General features: G+C 41.0%; 1 protein-coding gene across 1 annotated transcript in view; it reads right to left on the bottom strand.

Moving 5' to 3' along the window:
• The window catches only part of celsr2 (cadherin EGF LAG seven-pass G-type receptor 2), an 89,396-nt gene that overhangs the window by 21,465 nt on the left and 49,408 nt on the right, over nt 1-18,523 (bottom strand). The window contains exons 3-5 of the mRNA XM_023954719.1: nt 17,081-17,303; nt 8,695-8,810; nt 8,531-8,619 (exon numbers count right to left, since the gene is read on the bottom strand). Coding sequence (XP_023810487.1) covers nt 8,531-8,619; nt 8,695-8,810; nt 17,081-17,303 — 428 coding nt within the window. The remainder of the gene's footprint in view (nt 1-8,530; nt 8,620-8,694; nt 8,811-17,080; nt 17,304-18,523) is intronic.

Genomic DNA, 18,523 nt, shown 5'->3' with positions numbered 1-18,523 from the left:
TGATGAGCCGACGGAGGAGCTCTACCCACAACTCACCTCAGAAATGAATGAAAGTCACTTTGGGATTATTTTATCCCACAGAGGTCCTGGACGGGAAGAACATGATTGTGTGTTTTTTTGTGCAGTTCTTCTTTTAGATTAGTACACACACAAAAAGTCACCATCATTTGCTAAAACTTGGTGAGTTTCAGGCATAACATCATTCAGAAACCATTAAAAAACCATGGGGCCAAAATCTACATACAACACCGAACCACACGTCGGGGATGTTCAAAGGAAGCTTTAAAGTAATTATGGGATGGCCATAGGAACTACGGCTTGGTGGAGGTCAAGTGTCAAAATTGGCAATTTTCACATTTTCCCACAATATGGAAAAAATATCTTTAGTTCAAGCAATCTTCATAAAATTACACACACACACCATGAGGTAAAGTCTACAACTGCCACCGTTGTTGACCTTTGACCCCGGACAGAGTACGCCATCTTGAATTTTCCAGAAAAATAATCCTTAGTACCTTCGACAAAGCTGAACTCCTTGATCCATCCCCTCCCAACTCCCCGGGCGTCAAAAGCTACTTGGGAATAATTTTTGGATTATGAAATTGTTGATTTTCAACGGGGTCAGTGTGGCGAGCTCGCAAACATGGCGTTCCCCTGTTGCTCACACATTTTTTACTGGAATATTGTGAAAATTGAATACCTGAATCATTGGCTCAAGCTAAACAAAACCACACGAACATATCAGAAATGTGGGTGTGGTTAACAATAAACCTCGGTTGCCAAGGAAATCCAAAAGTTTACTTTTGCAGATTCTTCTAAAAATCACGTAGACTTGTTCATCTTGCCCGGGCGACCAAAAAGTGAAATGGTTCCAATGGAGATTAAACCAATAGGTAAGCCTCCACTGAGGATGAAGGGGAGAGTGAGGAGCGTGCAGCTGCCACTCAGCTGGCGAGGGCAGGTAAAAAGGGGGTAATAGGGGGGCAGTGAGGGCAGGGGCAGGTAGCCCCCTGGGGGGCCCATAACGCAGAACACAACCTAAATTTTAAATCTTTTCTGGTTAAAAGGGATCCTTAAAGTAGACTGATGTTCGAAAAACACATTACACCCTGGATTGTTTCAGGGGGGGCTCTCTGAGACGAAACATTTTCTTTGTAAGGCACACACGTACCCCCCCCCCAACAACAAAGCATCTTCTTCGCTGTCTGTGAAATCTTTGGGGGAAGTGAAAGACGGAGGAGGAGCGTGCGTGGGAGGAATGATGATCCCGTCAATAAAAGGTCGTGACCTCTTCACACACATGCCGCCCCCTGCGGGTCACAGAGAGCTCACGTCAGCCTGAAGGGTGAGTTCAGAGCGCAGAGCCCCCCCCCCCTGGCGGCCCAGCAAGCGTTCAGCCGGTCAGACGGGATTTGGACCGAAGCAGCTTTCCTCGTGTCCAGAGGCGATAAAAACAAGGCGGGTTAGATTTACGGCAGACTCTGTGAAGTCGAATTAAAAAAGATCCCCTTCAAAGCGGCGGCGTGAGCTCAGGGAATTATAATTTCCTGAGTGCTGGGCTGTCATGACTCTTTTGTTTTGGCCGTCCGATCGCTTCATTCACACACAGACGGGCTGGAAGGCTTGCTGGCTGCTGTCAGGTACTTGGCAGCTCTGTTTCTCAGAACAAAACTGTCACCCCATCGACGACAGACATCACTTCAGCCCAATCTGCCACCACAACTGAACTGTTTTCACGTGATTTTCACGTTGAGCAGATTAAATTAATTCTCCAGTAACATGGGTCGGTAAATGAGAGGCTGTTGCTGCTGAGATTCCTGCAGTCTTGTGATTCGGTAATGATATGAGTGAGACGGAGGCGGTCCCGGCCCTGAAAGCTTAGCTGAAAAACTCTTTCAACTTCCAACACCTCCAGTGAAAAGCTTCACAACACGAGGAGGAGAAACATGCCGCCTCGGCCCTGATGGACAGCAGCCATCAGTGCCACACTGAGACCCAACAGACGGAAAAACCAGGACTTCAGGAGCATTTTCCTGGATTTTCTGTAGGAAAACGGTTCTGTAATAAATAAATGAACCTTTTAGCTCCAATTCCCTTTACTAAATAAATGATCCATCTCAGACTCAGCTGTTTGAGATTTTACATGGGAATTAGCTGAGTTACAACAACTCTGTGTCCAGAAAATGTTGTTCTGATGAGAAACTGCTTACCTGCTAAAGAGCAGTGTTTTTCAACCAGTGTGCCGTGGGAAATTACCCTTTAATTGATCTAAAAACATTTCCCATCTCCAGGATATCAACTCTTTATTTATCCAAACAGGCTCTGATAAAACACTGAGTAGTTAGGAATAAAAAAGATCATAAAATAGTTTTTTCTTTGGGTTTATTTGATTCTATTAAAGACATTTTGATAAGAATGATGGTACCGCGATTTAGCCGTAGCGTCAGCTGTTTTCTGAAAAGTCCCGCCCCTTTAACTGTCTCCACCAATCATTCTTGGAGGCTTAATCTGTTAGATATAAAAACACAGCAGATTTGGTTTGATGTTTTGTTTACCTATAAGATGGTAAAAAAATAGATCGGTTTCTCATAAGCAATCAGTGTAAAACTAAAGAAGACAAAGAAAACAGATATATTTATAAATCAATGCACATGTATATCAAATGTGAATAAATTGCCTGATTGTTAAGAAAGTTAAAAGAGCCTTGTTTTATCTTATCAAGTTTTTAATAGCAACCTAATTTTACAGTGTGAAAGTGTTTATTAGAGACCAGAATTTTGTTTATAAAACATATTTGAGGAAATCATTTTTCTTACCCCATTGGAATATTTTTTTTTGCTCAAGTGAATGAAAAACCAGATTGAAATTTCATTTGAAAGTCACTTGAAAGACCTAAAAAACATTTAAAACCTTATTGTAGAAAAACTTTACAATCTAGCTTCTCATTTACTTTAAGCTGATCCTAATTTGACTCCATATATTTGGGGGACCTGTCCCACAGTGCAAACTGTGACCCACAGAGTGATTGTGGCACAACCCTTGTGCTATCTTAGATGACCCCCCCCTTACATTGACGTGTTCTCCCTACCATGACAAAGGTGGATAAAGGTGGAAAGATTTCATGTAATCCATGGACACCAGTGAAGATCACAAATCATTGAAGAAAAAAGGTTCAGAGCACTGTCTAGTGGGTCTAGATGACCCAACTCCCAATGGTAAAGTGCCTAGGATAGAACAAGGGTTAAGCCAAGAATACAGGTAATGAAGTCTTCTGACTAATAAAGTGGAGAAATCTCTAAAGTAGAGTTGTTCTTTTCAGGACATCGTGCTCCTCTCAGCATGAACTCCTCACCAAACATCTTTAATAATCTAATCAATAACAGAATTCCTCGTCAGCCAGTCTGTAAAGGATAAATATTCATCAGACTCCCCCTCTGAGAAGCTGCATCTGTAATGGGACGACTCCTCTGGGACTCTTGCTGCTGACATTTTTCAATGTCACAGACATGCCCTTTCAGATTTTGGGGTGAGAGGTTTTCCAGTGAGGGCGGAGTTTATCGTCACTGTGGCTCGCTCTAACCTGAGCTCAGCTCCTTTTTTAAAGCTTGACAGTCCTGAACAAGATAACTGGGCTGTCAGTAAATGAGAGCATTTGATTAAAAATATCCCTAGACTGAGCCAGGCTTCATCATTAAAAGTGGGTGGCAGCTTTAATAAAACCGTCAAAATGACATGAATCAGTGTTTGTGCAAAGCAGAGCGGACTAAAAAAAAAAAGTGAAAATAAGGAAATAAGAGAACTGTTTAACTCAATGGGAGTTCAAAAATCCCTTTTATTTAAGGGCCTATATAATAATAAATGTTTTTTTCTTAAACGCTTAAAGATTATTGGAGAAGGACTTCAAGCTGAGATGCCGCCTGCATAAAGATTCAAAGACAAAGCAGGAGGTCTCAACCTGCAGAGATGAATGGCGGGAAATGTCAGCGCAGATCTTCAGGGTTTCACGTCTCACTCTGACTTTGGGAAGCTAGCCGTGTTCATCAGAAACGTCCTAATTGTTTGGGTTTTCCTCCGCTTTTCTGGTCCGCTTCTGGAACTCATCTTTGAAGAAAGGAACTCACAGAAAGGAGAGGCCGTGCCACTGTGCCGTTGTTTGAGTATAATGTTAGAGAAAGTCTGAATTAATAGCACGGAACGGCCGTTCTGCTGCGGAGCTCCTTTCCCACAGGAAGCCACAATACTCGGAGAAGCCGTTCCGGCTCCTGCTCTGCTAAGCCAAATTTGTTACAAATTTGCTGATGATGGAACAAGCAAACAGTGAACTGCCAAAGGTGAAATCATTGGCCATGCTCTCTTCGGCGGCTGTGAAAGCTGAGGAACAGGCAGCGCTCCAGCTTGGACGCTCCATTCTCTGACCTCGCTGTCATCAGTCACGGCTGTTGACTCCCTCATAATGACCGTCTGTCAGGACGCCTCCACCCGTCACGCAACGGCGTCCTGTCTCAGCTGACACCGACGCACATGTTTGCTCTGCAGCCCCCCCCCCATGACATGCAGGGGGATTATGGGAATATGAGTTCCCTGTCACAAATATGGGATTGAAGACTGATTTAAAAAACCATGGCAACCGAAGGGGTTGGCCCTGAAGCGCGGCGTCCCCGTTCAGAGCTGGAGTCAATACTTCTCTCCTCTTTCTTCCCCCCGTCTCCCTCATCTCTCCTGCCTGGCCCCTCTGTCCTCGCTGGAGAAGGAGAGGGGCACCTACCCCGGGGCCGCATCATTCACTGCCCCCGGTCCCAAAGGAAGCCGAGCCAAACACAAAGGCAGCGGTCATTGCCATTCTCTACAGTCCCCCCGCTGCCCTGAAAGCCACATTTCAATCTGACATGCCCCCTCCCATCACCCTGCTCCACCCCCTGCGGACAGGGATGGGTCAGGGCTCTGTGGGACACCTCTGCAGGGAGCAACCTCGACTCTACCTCAGAGACTTAGGGGATGAGGCAGAGGAGACGAGGAGCATCTGATGGGGATGAAGGAGACCCACAGAAACAAACCATCGCTCTGAAAAATGATGAGAAAGTCTGAAAGAATGACAAGAAGCCTTCATCCAGAGCAGCATGTGATGCTGGTATCCATGATTAATCATGGATTCTTGATGCTCTCCATAAACCTAAAATAAACGGCAGGCAGCTTCAGACACGCTCACACAATATTTGGGATTAATAGTCAGATATGACAAAAAGAAAATTGATGAGACTGTTATGCATGAAAGCAAAGAAAAGTTTCCCTCCAGAAACCAACAAGATTCTCCTCTTCATCACTTCTGCAGGCTAAAGTCTGGCACGGTCAAGTCATCATACTCACTGAATAGAAAATTTGCACAGCAGGGGGGTTGCCTGGCAACACCTTTCTGATGCAAAGTGACTTCCTCAAAGGACAAAAATGTGACATCCTGACTGTGTGTTGGTTCAGGCTGGGAAAGTCCAGCGAGAACAGACAACAGGCCCACACATCCCTGCTCTGATTGAGCTGTCCACATCTTCCTGCAGAGAAATAAACATATTTATTCTAATACCAGCACAGCCTGCTCTTCCCATTGTCTGGCCTCCATTCAGGCCTTCCCTCCTCTGTTCTGTCTGTGTCTCCCTCTGTCAGACTGTAGTCGTGGTGCTGGCTCTCCCCCAGATCCGTCAGTCTAGTACAGCACCAGAAACACTACAGGGACAACAAACTGACACAGTCTCTACTTTGTGCCGCATGACTTTTCCTAAAACTCCGGAACAAAGAACAGCAGCTCCTGCTGCTTCCATGTTGAGGGAAAGTCTCCTTACATTAGTGACCACACTCCCCACCTGAAAAAGGAACCTGAATACGTGTTCAACGTTGGGAAATACTTTTTTTTCCTTTTAAAGACCCACTCCGATGAAAATACTGTTTTTGGTGTCTTTTTTCAAATGTTGTTGTGGTAACGGAGGTCATAATTAAAGAAAATTAAGCTTAAAATGTCATTCCTGAGTATTTTTCTTTATCATTGTGAATCAGGATGAAAAAAAAAATCCATTGGTATAACAGCACGTTTGTGAGGTAGAAAACACACTGGGCAGGCCACAAGCCCCCTGCTCTGCTCCGCAACGGGAAGGGGGGCGGGGTTGCACTGTGCCAACAGTCCTGCCGACAACTCAGAGGTGAATTTCTGATGATCTCCTGTCACTCTGCAGAACCTATGTACTAAATTTGGCTTAAAAAATCCACATAGTCATAAATAACAGACCTCTTGGAGCGCTTTACAACGGACCAGACGATGATGGGAGTGGGACCTTAAAGGTAAAACAGCTCCAACAGGATCCAGATAAAACTTTAGCAAACATAAATAAATAAAAAACTTTAGCCAGAAAACAGACACTTTCATGCACAATAAACGCTGAGACACACTTGCACCTTAAACAAACCGTCAGCCGTTCGTGTAAAGTAAAACACATCTGAGAATTAAAGACAGCTTTGCAGAGTCATGTCCAACGAGTTGATGATAGAATCTCCAGCATTAGTGAATGCTATGCAGTGGGTTAAGTATAAACATAAAAATCTTCTCATTTTTAATCCCAAATAAGATCCATTTCCATCTCAGATGATCAAACCTCGTTTTGTGGAGGCTGTGATGCAGGATATGTTCATGAAGGATGACACTCGCAGCTGTTGTCATGGTGATGGGCTGTGGTTCCACAGCCTGGAACACTAAAATCAGTTTCTTTCAGACATAAAAACTCTTTTGAGCAACTTCTCTGAGATTTTGTCAAACATGTTTTTTAGACAAATTATTGCCAAAAACCTCAAATAACTCCAAATGAGCGTCAGCATTCTCAGGTGCCGTTTCACCTGTCTTGTTGACTAATGCAGTGTTTTTCAACCTCTTTTGAGCCAAGGCACACTTTCTCCTTGACAAAAATCCCGCGGCACACGGGATTTTACCCTGGTAGTTGTTTTTCCCTCCAGTTTATTAACATGCAATTTGATGCAACCTCACAAAAAACAAATATATTCTTTCTAAATAGTGATTTATTTATTTTTTTAATATTTATTTCAATGTTAGTGCATAGGCAACTGTAATTTTTAAACAAGAAGATCACAATATGTTAAATTTTACACAAAAAAACTAACATTATCACATTATCATTATCATTTATGTTTTCTGTAGCTACACAAAAAGTGCAAAAAGTTTTTCTTTTGTCTTAATCAAAGATGAAATCTTTGAAAACTTTTACAAAAATGTTTTATTTCTTTTTTGATGATTAAATTGTTTGAATTTAGTTTAATTGTGTCTGTTGGCCACTTCACCTTAATCCTGTTTCTAAAATGTTTATATTACTTCTACTTAAGTTTAACATATAAAATAATCCAGACATTATTAGAAAAGTGTTTCAGTTAGAAAAAAAAAAAAAAAAAAAAAAAAAAAAAAAAAGAAAGATGACTTGGACCAAACTCTGGGATGTTTGGCTGTTAATAAACACAAACCTTGAATGAGAACTAAACTGTTGACCTTTGATTTCATCAAGAAGATTTAAAAACTGTTTGTGTGTTCATTGTGGTTTCAAGACGTTTAACCCTTGTGCTATCTTAGATGACCCCCACCCTTGCATTGATGTGTTCTCCCTACCATGACAAAGGTGGATAAAGGTGGAAAGATTTCCTGTAATCCATGGACACCAGTGAAGATCACAAATCATTGAAGAAAAAGGTTCATAGCACTGTCTAGTGGGTCTAGATGACCCAACTCCCAACGTTAAAGTGCCTTGGATAGCACAAGGGTTAACAGGGACAGACGCTGTCACTTTAACCCAATGCATCATGGGAGATGTAGTGATGTCAGACAGACTCTCTTCTCTGAGCTTCATTGTTTTGTTCTCTTGTTCCACGGTCTGACACCGGATTCTGTGGAAAGTTACACCGCTAAAGACGAGCTTTAGCTGGTATTTTTGTTAGAACTGAGAGACTTTACGAGCAGAATCAGAACAAGGTAGTGAAAACTTTGACCACTTCTGATTGGTCAAACTGATGACATGTGATTAATTCTCCAAGAATGATTGGTGGAAACAGTTAAAGGGTCGGGACTTTTCCAAAAACAGAGCTGAAGCTAGGGCTAAATCGCGGTACCGTCATTCTTATCATAATGTCTTTAATAGAATCCAATAAACACATAGAAAAAGTATTTTATGATCTTTCATATTCCTAACTACTCAGTGTTTTATCAGGGCCTGTTTGGATTAACAATGAGCTGATATCCTGGAGATGGAAAATGTTTTTAGATCAGTGAATGGGTAATTTCCCACGGCACACTTGACCAGTTGAAAAACACTGGGCTAATGTACAATTTTTAAAAAATTCATTTTACTGAAGATCATTTGTGGTTTTCACTTTGCATTAGTTAAAAATTCAAGTGTGTTTAAGGGAAGCTTTAAATCTCCAGGTGAACATGGTTTCATGAAGCATCTTTCAAAAGCTAGATAAAAGAAACAGCAAAGTCAGCTCCACTCACTTTGTTGTAGTAGTGAACCTCCACCACATGCCACTGACCATCGCTGACTCCCCCACTGACGAACGGAGAAACCGTGGTCTTGGTTTCTCCTGGAATCAAACCGAGGATCAAGTTTGGGATGGAGGTGATAAAAAGTTCATCTGGGATGTTAAAGAGTGCTGTACCTGCAGAGAAGGTGAGCTGAATCTGCTCATTGATGATTTCCATGGCGATGAAGTCGTGTTTCTCATTGAAACGGCCGTTGTAGAGTAACAATCCATTTGGCTCGTTGGTCGCAAAACTAAAGTAAATCAAAGAAGGGTTAGAACATGTTTATTTGATCTCCATTATTTTCTGTAAAACATTCTTCTAAAGAAAACTGACTAAATATATAAGACACATATTGGAAATTCAACTTTCAACCCTTTTACATGCTTGTTAATTATGAGATTTTTCTAAAATACAAACAAAAAAGAAAAAATGTTTTATCATCTCTGTACTCAGCTAACTATCTATATTTTGTCCCAGGAAAGCTGCAGCAGCAGCAGCAACACTGCAGTCTACATTTTGACCTCTTTCCTCTGAAAACTGCTGCTACTATTTTAAAAACAATGCTGTCATAAATAGAATTGTGTCATTTTTAAAAATATAACTCCAGTCTACGAATAACAGCTGACAGATCCTTTGAAAAAAGCCCAACACAGCAGCTCCGTGAGCGGGATTTGTTCTGACCTATTTAACAAGGTTTTCACACACAGTTTCTGTTTATAGAGTGAATGTAAAGAACATAGACACAAATAAAATGGATGGTTACTTGAAGAACTGAAGGAAAAAGGGTGCATTCTAGATTTATTTTCCTTGACACAAATTGTGAGTCAACACCAAAACACAACAGGTAAGTTAACACATCACATTGGAGACTAAAACTAGGGCAAAGTGAATGCATGGAGGGGCTGAAACTAAGGAGGTATCACACAATAAGACGCGTTAGAGTAAGCAGGAAAACACCAACATAAACATATTTCTCTTCATGACAGTGAGATGACAGATGGAAGCCCAGGTGTCTGGGCAGGGACACCCAGTTCAGTTCAGTTCAGTCCAGTTCAGTTTAGTTCAGTTTAGTTTAGTCTGTTCAGTTTAGTTTAGCAATTACGTTTTGTATTTTATGACTGGTTTCATGTTCCTGTACAATCACTAGCATGAAGCCCATTGAGACGACTATTGTTGTAATAGAAACATGAAGTTGAATTAAATTGCTCAGGTCCTGATGATGAATCCTGGATCCACTGAGCTGGAAGATCCCGTCTTCCTACTTTATAAAGAGTCTCTTTTTCTGTGCGATGGAACCATAGAAGTGGTGCAAAAACCTCCTCCTCCACCTGTCAGCTATGGTTGTACATCTGATCTAGTGGAAATAGGTCACTGGGATATTTCAGAATGCTCAGAAAAATAAATAAAACAAACAAACTCACTGACGACTAGATTTATTCACCTACAGGGGATCCAGCAGAGAGCCTCGTGTGCACATCTGCCAGCTGAGGAGCACGTGTGGCGTTCTGGCATCTGGATTTTCTGGTCAGTTACACCACCAAATGACAGAAACCCCAGAAGGCCTCATTAATTTCTCTCTCATAGAAGGTCACGCTCTGACTGACTCCTTCTCCAGCCTCCTCATGAGGAGGCTCATGTCAGACCGACGATGTCGTTCACATGTCTTTTTTTAGTCATGTAACTCCAACCAGCAATTGGCAAGAGTGAAAATAAAGAAAACAACAGAGCTAAAACAACAACAAAAAAGAATGATAGTAGTCATTTCTGACAAAGTAATGTTTGACCATCATTTCACCTGAAAGTTATTTGGCATCAGTTCTTTATGATTCATACATTTTTTATTACTATGTGGACATTAAAGGCGCATTTGAAAAACTGAAATGTCGAAAACCAACCAACTTTTTCCAATGTTTCATTTTGATTTCTGGAAATTAATTTCTGTTTTCTGAGATGTTTCATTTTTATTTAGATACATTTTTTTTGGAATTGATTTCTAAAACGTTATGTTGTTTTTTGTGATTTTTTTCAGCTTTTTTAAATTGTGGTTGTGATCATTATTACGTTTCTGCGTCAAGTGATTTGTTGATGGGATTTGCACTTCAGGACCACCGTATGACTGAAACACCTTGGTTTTTGCAGATCTGTCCTCCCATCAGCCATTTGGCCCTCACAGACACTACACGCTTCGCTGTATTATTTATCCTACTTATTGTTTTTTTAACTTTAAAAACATTGTCGTTTTGAAACATTTTGACTGATCTTATGCTGGTTTCCCAGATCAATGCATATTTTGCTCCTCCCCACACACAAAACCTCCAGAGTGGTTCAGTTTGAAGTGACTGTCCGCCCTCAGACTATAACGGTAAAAGGCGTATACTTATATCGCGCTTAACTACCTTCTTAGAGCGTCCAAAGTGAAGTCACACTCCCATTCACACACTAATTGACGGTAAATTTCCTTTGAATATTGGTCAAATATTATGGAATGCTTTAAAAAGGAACTTGTGTTGTTTGGTATTTAACTGAGTCATGGAGTTTTAATAATTTAGAAAAAATGTTGTTTTGTTTGCTTCAAAATCAATTTTTGTGTGTGACACATACGGCCTGTTCTGTTTTATTTGTTATTTGTCAGGGATATAGTGAAGTTAGGTAATTATTCCCCTACACTTTAGCACCATTGGTGAATAGTGGAGTACTAGTGAGCAGTTTAATACAGATTGTATACCAATCCCGGCTATATTCAGCGTCTAAATCCTGTGTGAAGCCAGACAACAGGAGCAGCCACATGTCCCATCTTCCAGCTGCCAGGCTCTGAGGAGACGCAGGACTTGGTTCTGCTTCCGCAGGACTCTCAGACTAAAGAGCAGCCGGGGGGCACGGCAACGCTGACCCGCTTCTTAAGGAAAAACATCATCTTGACCTCGGATGAAAGAGGATGCCAGAGCTTCAGCAGATAATAATGGTGGAGAGAGCACAGACAGGGCGCTCGTGCTGCATATATACAGCAAAAAGCACAAAATGCCAAGGAGAATCACCGTCCAGGGTCTCCTCCGCAGGCCCCCCGGTCCTTGACGTATCGATTTAAAAGGATGCTCGACAATGTCCCCCGAGTCCTCTGAACTGTGAGGGTAATCAGCCAGAACTAAAGAGTGACTTTACTGGCATCACTGTGTGTCACATTAGGCAGCCATCAGTTAAAATAACAACCAGCCTGCCCTCACGGGGAGACCCTTGTCACGCTATGATAACACGCCCAAATGCATAGGATGTGCAGTGAGACGGAACAGTCTATCATAGGAGAGAAACGCCACAGATGTACAGCATGTCAGTCTTCCAGCCACTCCACAACGTGAAGTATTTCCACATTCATGCCATTTGGATGTTGGCCTATCAAAATAAGAGCATGGGTTTTCGGTTTTGACACTTTGTCATATTCCTGTTGTTAACAGAATACATTAAAATGACTTGAATGAAAATGTTTATCAGTAAAGATGGCACACTAATGGGATTTTCAGACTGGGACACAACAAATTAAAAATGTCCAGAAACAACCACAAGCAGCCATCTCTACAGCTCAGCATACTAGACTGAGGCAAAACTTTACATTTGATAAGGACAGGAAAACTTTTCCCCCGTTTCTAAACCCATGAGGTTGAATGATTACCCAGAGAAGAACGTGCAAAACACAGAGCAAACATCTTTAATGTTTTACTTTTATTGCATGAGAAAAAATAAATTATTTTATTTGGTTGATGTGTTCAATGTTGTTAAATCATATTCTTAAAAATCTTGAAGTTTAACATTCGCTTAAATTCTGAATATTTTACATTTTTGAATTTATTTGAGGAGTTAAAATATTGGAGTAAAAATAAACAAATCTAAAAAACGTTCACACTGCAAACTATTTGATATTTGCAAAATATCGGGTCATTTTTAGAGATTGTAAATGTTTGATCAGGTTTGAAGTTGTTGTTTTTTTTAATCTTCTCTCTGCTCTTCACCTTTACCGGCTTTTCTCAAAATGAGCAGAGATGAGAGGATTTTGTCTTTTGCTCCCTACTCTTTTCAAAGGTAAAATCCTACTTTAAGTACAAAAAACTCAAATTACTTGATTTTAAAAAGCTGCATGCATTTTTATTAAGATTTTTAAGTGATTGATTTTCTGTCGTCAGTAAGAAGCTGTAATTTGTGGTTCAGGTTTAAGGATGCTGTACTAAAGATCAATAAATGTTGACAAGTTTATTTTAGAAACAAAAATGTAGATTTATCTTCTAAGAAAAAGTGCTAGTTTTGGATTTTATGAGGATTTTTTTTAGGATGGACCAAGTTGTACAAAGATCATATTCTTATATTATTCTAAAACGATTCCTTTCCACTTTTTACACTGGTTTTTGGTCACTGTGATCAAAATGAACCACAATTAAGTTTATAATAAATCCAACCCACTTGCTTAGAACTAGCAAAAATCTACCTATTGGGCTGTGGAACATTCAGTTTGAAGTAATTCTATCTCACAGTATTTTTCCCGTTCTAATGCTTGTGTAGACCTCCTTGTTTCTAGATTTGACATCTCATCACAGGACATTTTGTTCAGTAAAGACTTCATCATTTCCTACTTTCAAGGGATTTAATTTTTAAGATTAGTGTTCTTTTCCTATTTTAGGCTTCCTCTTTTGTGCGGTGCAGGAAATTACTTTTCTGACACAAAAACAGTTTTTACTCAAAGTGTTTTTTGTGTAGAGAAACCAGAGACTGATGGAGGAAGACTTTGCCAACAAATCAGCCATGACTCAATCCCTGAACGCCATAAATGTAAATACACTTCACAGAAGCGAGAACATCAAGGCGATGCTACTGATGTTCACACAAGAGAAACCAAAGATCAGCCTCACTGAGGAGGGGGTGGGGGTGTGACTGAATAGAAACAGCGGAGGGATGATTTATTTAATGCAGGTGTGACCAGAACTGAAAGTCAGACTACAAACAGGGTGACAGGAAAAGAAGCAGGGGCATAAATTAAAAGCATCTGTCCAGCTCGCCGTCCCCTTAACCCTTGTGCTATCTTGTGGGGTCCAAATGACCCCATTCCCCACGTTAACGTGCCTCCAAGGCACAGGGTGGGGTCATCTAGACCCACTAGACAGTTGGCTGAACCTTTTTTCTTCAATGATCTTCACTGGTGTCCATGGATTACATGAAATCCTCTCCACCTTTGTCATGGTAGGGAGAACACGTCAATGTAAGTAAGGGTGGGGTCATCTGGACCCGACAAGACAGCACAAGGGTTAAGCTGAACGTCATCCTGGTGCCCCCGAGCCGACAGTAGAGGCTGTTCTGAGCAAAGACCAGCCGCGGCCTGAGCTTCTTTTTTTTGTAACAGACGGCCTTTGTGAGTGAGGGAAACCCGATCAGCGCCGGCTCGGGTTCTAGAGCAGCCAGTTGACCTCACCTGAACACAGCTGTCAGAAGCAACACCTTTTACCTCACAACTACTGAAACCTGCCGACAACCAGTCCGAGCAGTTCTTCATCAAAAAGAGCCATTTGAGCCTCCTTAATGGAAGGCCTGAGTTCATCGAGTTTACAAAGAGGATTTTATTTCAGCATTTGTGGGATAAACTGCACGTCTTGGATTACAAGGTTCTCAGTGCAAACAAGGAGGGAAATTTAAAGACACAAACTTTATCTTTAACCTACAACAGTACGACAGCAGAGAGACATGTAGAGCTTTGTTTCCTTATAAAACTGTGGGAGTGCAAACAAAATTAGTCCATGTAGAAAAAGATTTGTGAGTGCAGACATTATCTGAGATGGTGTTAAAGTTTAGACTGCCTTCACAAAAACGCGTCATAGAAATCACGCTGGGACTATAATGTTTGTTATTTTCAGGCCTCTGCAGAGGCTGGATAAGCTGGATCAGGTGTGTTTTAGGGAGATAACAGAAAAAATGAAGGAATAGAAGTGGAGTTTGGAGAACTACAGCAGAGATGCCATTAAACAGTCCCAAAAGGTTTACCTGACAGGACAGATTATTGCTTATTTTTTATGTTTTATCTAAAAAGATTAAAATGTTCAGTTTGGTGGATCCTCACATTAATAACAACAAAATATTTCCTTCAGAAAATACTCTATAATGTCCTTTTGAGGCATAACAACAACGTTTGTCATCGTTTTACAAAGGCTGAAAGTTACAAAGCCATTAGCTTATGCTAGCTAGCTAGCATAAAGTCAACAATCAGAAGTTGTGTTTTACTCTAAAACTTAGGAAAAACACTTCAGCTGACTTAGTTATTAACTTACATCTTGAGTGGTAATAAATGGTGCTTAGATGAAGTCAATAAAAGAATAAATTAACACTTTCCTCAGCTAAGATAAGAAGCTACATTTGGGCACAAAAAGATGCTCTTAGACAGGTGAAGTACTTGAGAAGATCTGCAAACTTGTGTGAGTTTTCATAAAAATAGTAGACTTGGAACTTTGTGTAAAGACCCACTCCAAGGACGATGGTGTTTTTGTGTTTTTAACATGTTCTAGTGGCATCTTTCTGATGATGACCAACATACACTAAGGATATCAACCTTAAAATCGAATTCTTGAGTATTTCTATTTTTAAAATTTGGGAGCAGTTGAAAAATGCAGCTTGAAAAAAAATGCATTTGTGATGTGAAAAATCCGCTGGGAAACTTCCTGATCCAAGCGCTCAGCAACAGAGAGGGGAAGAGGGGGTGGGCTCACTCCACACCAGCAGCCCCTCTCACAACTCACAGGTGAATTTCTAATGAACTCCTGCCACTCTGCAGAAACTATGTCCCAGAAAACGACACAGGTTTATTGATTTAAATGGCATAATCATAATTAAAAGACCACTGGGAACGCTTTCAAATTAGATAAAAAGATGATCAGAGCGGGACTTTAAAAAGGTACATTCTGCTCAAATAAGTGAGTTTTCAATAGTTTTGGAGATAAATGTTTTTAAAAAGTAAAGGAAAAAAAAGATCTGACTTTACAAGTAATTTATTTTTATGTAGAATGTTTGTAAAGGGAGTTCTGTGGAGGGTAGCCTGAATATAGGAATAAATAGAAGGAGCTGCATTTCCAGAAGAAAATGCAGGGTTAAAAGCTATATTACTGAAGGAAAATGAGAATTACAGGGTAATAATTGGCAAATAATAAATAAAGAAAGTAAGAAATTTTCAAAGTTGACAACAAATAAATTGAAAGCAGCACAATAACAAAAAAGATATGAGAAAAAAGCGAATGTCGGGTATCAAACCAGCAAAGCACCACGGCTCACGTCATGCATGACGCCATCAACCAGGTACAGTGGGCGGGACTTATAACAGCTGTTTTTGGTCATTTAGTGTTGCAGCAACTATACAGCGACTCTCTGGCATCAAGGATGATTAAAAAGACACAAAATACATTTTGAAAAGCCAACAAAAATGCCTGCGTTTTTATAAATGTTTCTTATTGGGATTGAATTGACATTCTAGACGTGAGGAAGCTTTGTCTGTAAAAGTTGAAGGATTTTTTTTCCTTCGTCGACTGTCAGAGTGTGTGACTTTGGTGAAAACATCAGAAGCATCTCCCATTGAAACCCATTATAAAGCTGAAATTACCACAAAGTTTAAAGGTTTATATTTCAAAAACTAAAACATTTTTTAAAAATCTGAAAGGATTGGAATCGGTTTAAAGTTTTGTGAATAATTAGTAGTTTGAACGGTGTCTGTAGCTAAAAGCATGTTGAAGTAATAATGGTTGAAAGAAGCAAAGGTTTTCAAGGATTCCGCATGTACTTCAATGGAGACAAAAATCCTGGTAATCCTGGAATATTTTGAAAGGTTCAAGGATTACAAGGACCAAAAGTCATAGCTGGAAAAAGCTGAAAGAGCTGAACATTTTAATAGTTGAATGGTAAAAATAGATGGAAAATCGTAGGAGTTAAGCAGCAAAAAAAGGGTGGAAGATACTAGAATAAAGAAAGAGAAACAGGAAAATAATGGGTTAAATACTTTATAGCATTCAACCAAAAATGTGTACTAATGATGACAGCTCCTTCTTGATGGTAATGACTGTGCTGAAATAGGTCAAGCGCACTGCCATAACTCACAGTGATGACTGATACAGAGACTCCAGCAACATCTGACTCCATGAACCGCCTCACATCGTGGAGGACATCTTTCAAAAATAGACTAACAAGCTCTCCTCCTTCCCTTTGCTTGATTGGATGCTCACGCCTCCACATCAAGAGCAATATGCTGGCTTGGTGTTTTCATAGCACAGGTGCTTTCAGTCTGATTATAAAGTGGCTCTTTACAAAAAAAAAGCTGCTGCTAAGTGATTCCATTACTGCTTTTTATAAAAGTTCTGGCTGCATAAGTTCTAGCACAAAGCGGAGGCTGTGAGGGAAGGCTGGGGTTTGGTAGACGGGGGGGTGGATGAACACGGACCACAGGTTTCTAGAGAAGTGACAGAGCATCGGAGCAGGTAATGCGAGCTGCAGGGAGGCCGAGGCGCTTACGTGAGGGAGAGTGTGAAGTGAAAGCGCTGGCGGAGACCCTTGAAGGTCAGGAAGGAATGCGGAGGAAAGTTGCGAGTGGTCATCTGGCAGTAGGGTTTCTCGTAGCTGCCCGCCGGACACTCGCACTTGAATCCACCGACCAGCAGGTTCACGCAGGTGCCTCCATTCCTGCAGACTCCTGGAGCACAGCGGCCTGAGCGCGACGACAGCTCACAGCGCTCACCTTCACATGCAGACAAGAGCAGAGACATCAGCATTAGTCCTCTGGGGTCCTGCACACATGATCCTTTCACTTTGGTGGCAGGAAAACTGCTTCAGACATTCAGGCGTAACGAGAACATCAGAAAACGTTTGACAGGGAGCAGGAGAGCTCATCTGAGCTGAAACGATTAAAGCAGTATTTTCTGTTCAGTCGTGTCTGCAGATTGAATCTTTTCTCTGCTCTGTTGCACCCAGCAGGACTCCCTTAGAGAGCACGGCTGCAGCTCCAGCTCCATTCATATTCAGTGGAACAGCACCGTGGCTCAGAGGCAGTGAGCTGGAAGTGCTCCTGCATTCAGGCTCTGCAGACCCAACGGCTGCAGGATGTGGCAGCTCATGATGATTATTCTGGACTTTCTCACACATTCCCAGCATTTTGTCTCCTCACTGACAGACCGTCAGGAAAGAACATTTATAACCCAATCCAGAAACCTCAACGTTAACAAACTCAGCCAGGTCCTATTATTATGGAAGCCTTTCTGCAGCATCATTAAAAATAAAAGTCAACACCAGACATTCTTTTTCATTTTCCAAATGAAGCTGCATTTGTTGACTCAAAATGAAAATGAAAAAGCAATCCGCCAAAACCGCTTCTTCTTTTTCATGAGTCAGTGAATGTAGTTACATTGTAAAAAAAGGAAAAAGCATTTCTGTTCATCCATTTTAATTGTCATATTAGACATTTCTACTATAATATTTCTAAAAACAAACGCAGCTTCATAATGATTATGAAAAAGCATTTCTGGTTTTGCGTTTATTTTTAAATATACTTGTCATGTCTCGTCAAGTTCCTGTCCGTCACTTGTGTTGTCTCATGTGACACTTCCTGTTTTATTCTGAAGGTTTAACCCACCTCTCGTTTCAGACCTTCCCCTTCCTGCTTTGTCTGTTTCCCCACACCTGAGTCTGCCTCATCATCCCTGATCGTTCCCACCTGTGCTTCCCCTCCTCATGTATTTATAGCCGGAGTTTCCCTTTGTCCAGTGCCTGTTTGTCTTGTGTCTTCACTCGTCAAAGCTAAGCCAACTTCTTGAATCCAAGAATTAAAACAATCTTAAACTCTGCATCTGAGTCCAGTCCTGTGTTCTGCATTGTCAATGCTACAGAAATGCTTCCATACTTTTTGAGCTACAGTCCAATACTCAACTGAATTGAAGAAGCAGATCACATGGTGAGGACAGA

Source organism: Oryzias latipes, chromosome 5, assembly GCF_002234675.1.
Source record: "Oryzias latipes chromosome 5, ASM223467v1".
Classification (NCBI taxonomy): Eukaryota; Metazoa; Chordata; class Actinopteri; order Beloniformes; family Adrianichthyidae; genus Oryzias; species Oryzias latipes.
Note: the sequence above shows the minus strand (reverse complement) of the source record. Positions and strands in the feature narration are given on the sequence as shown.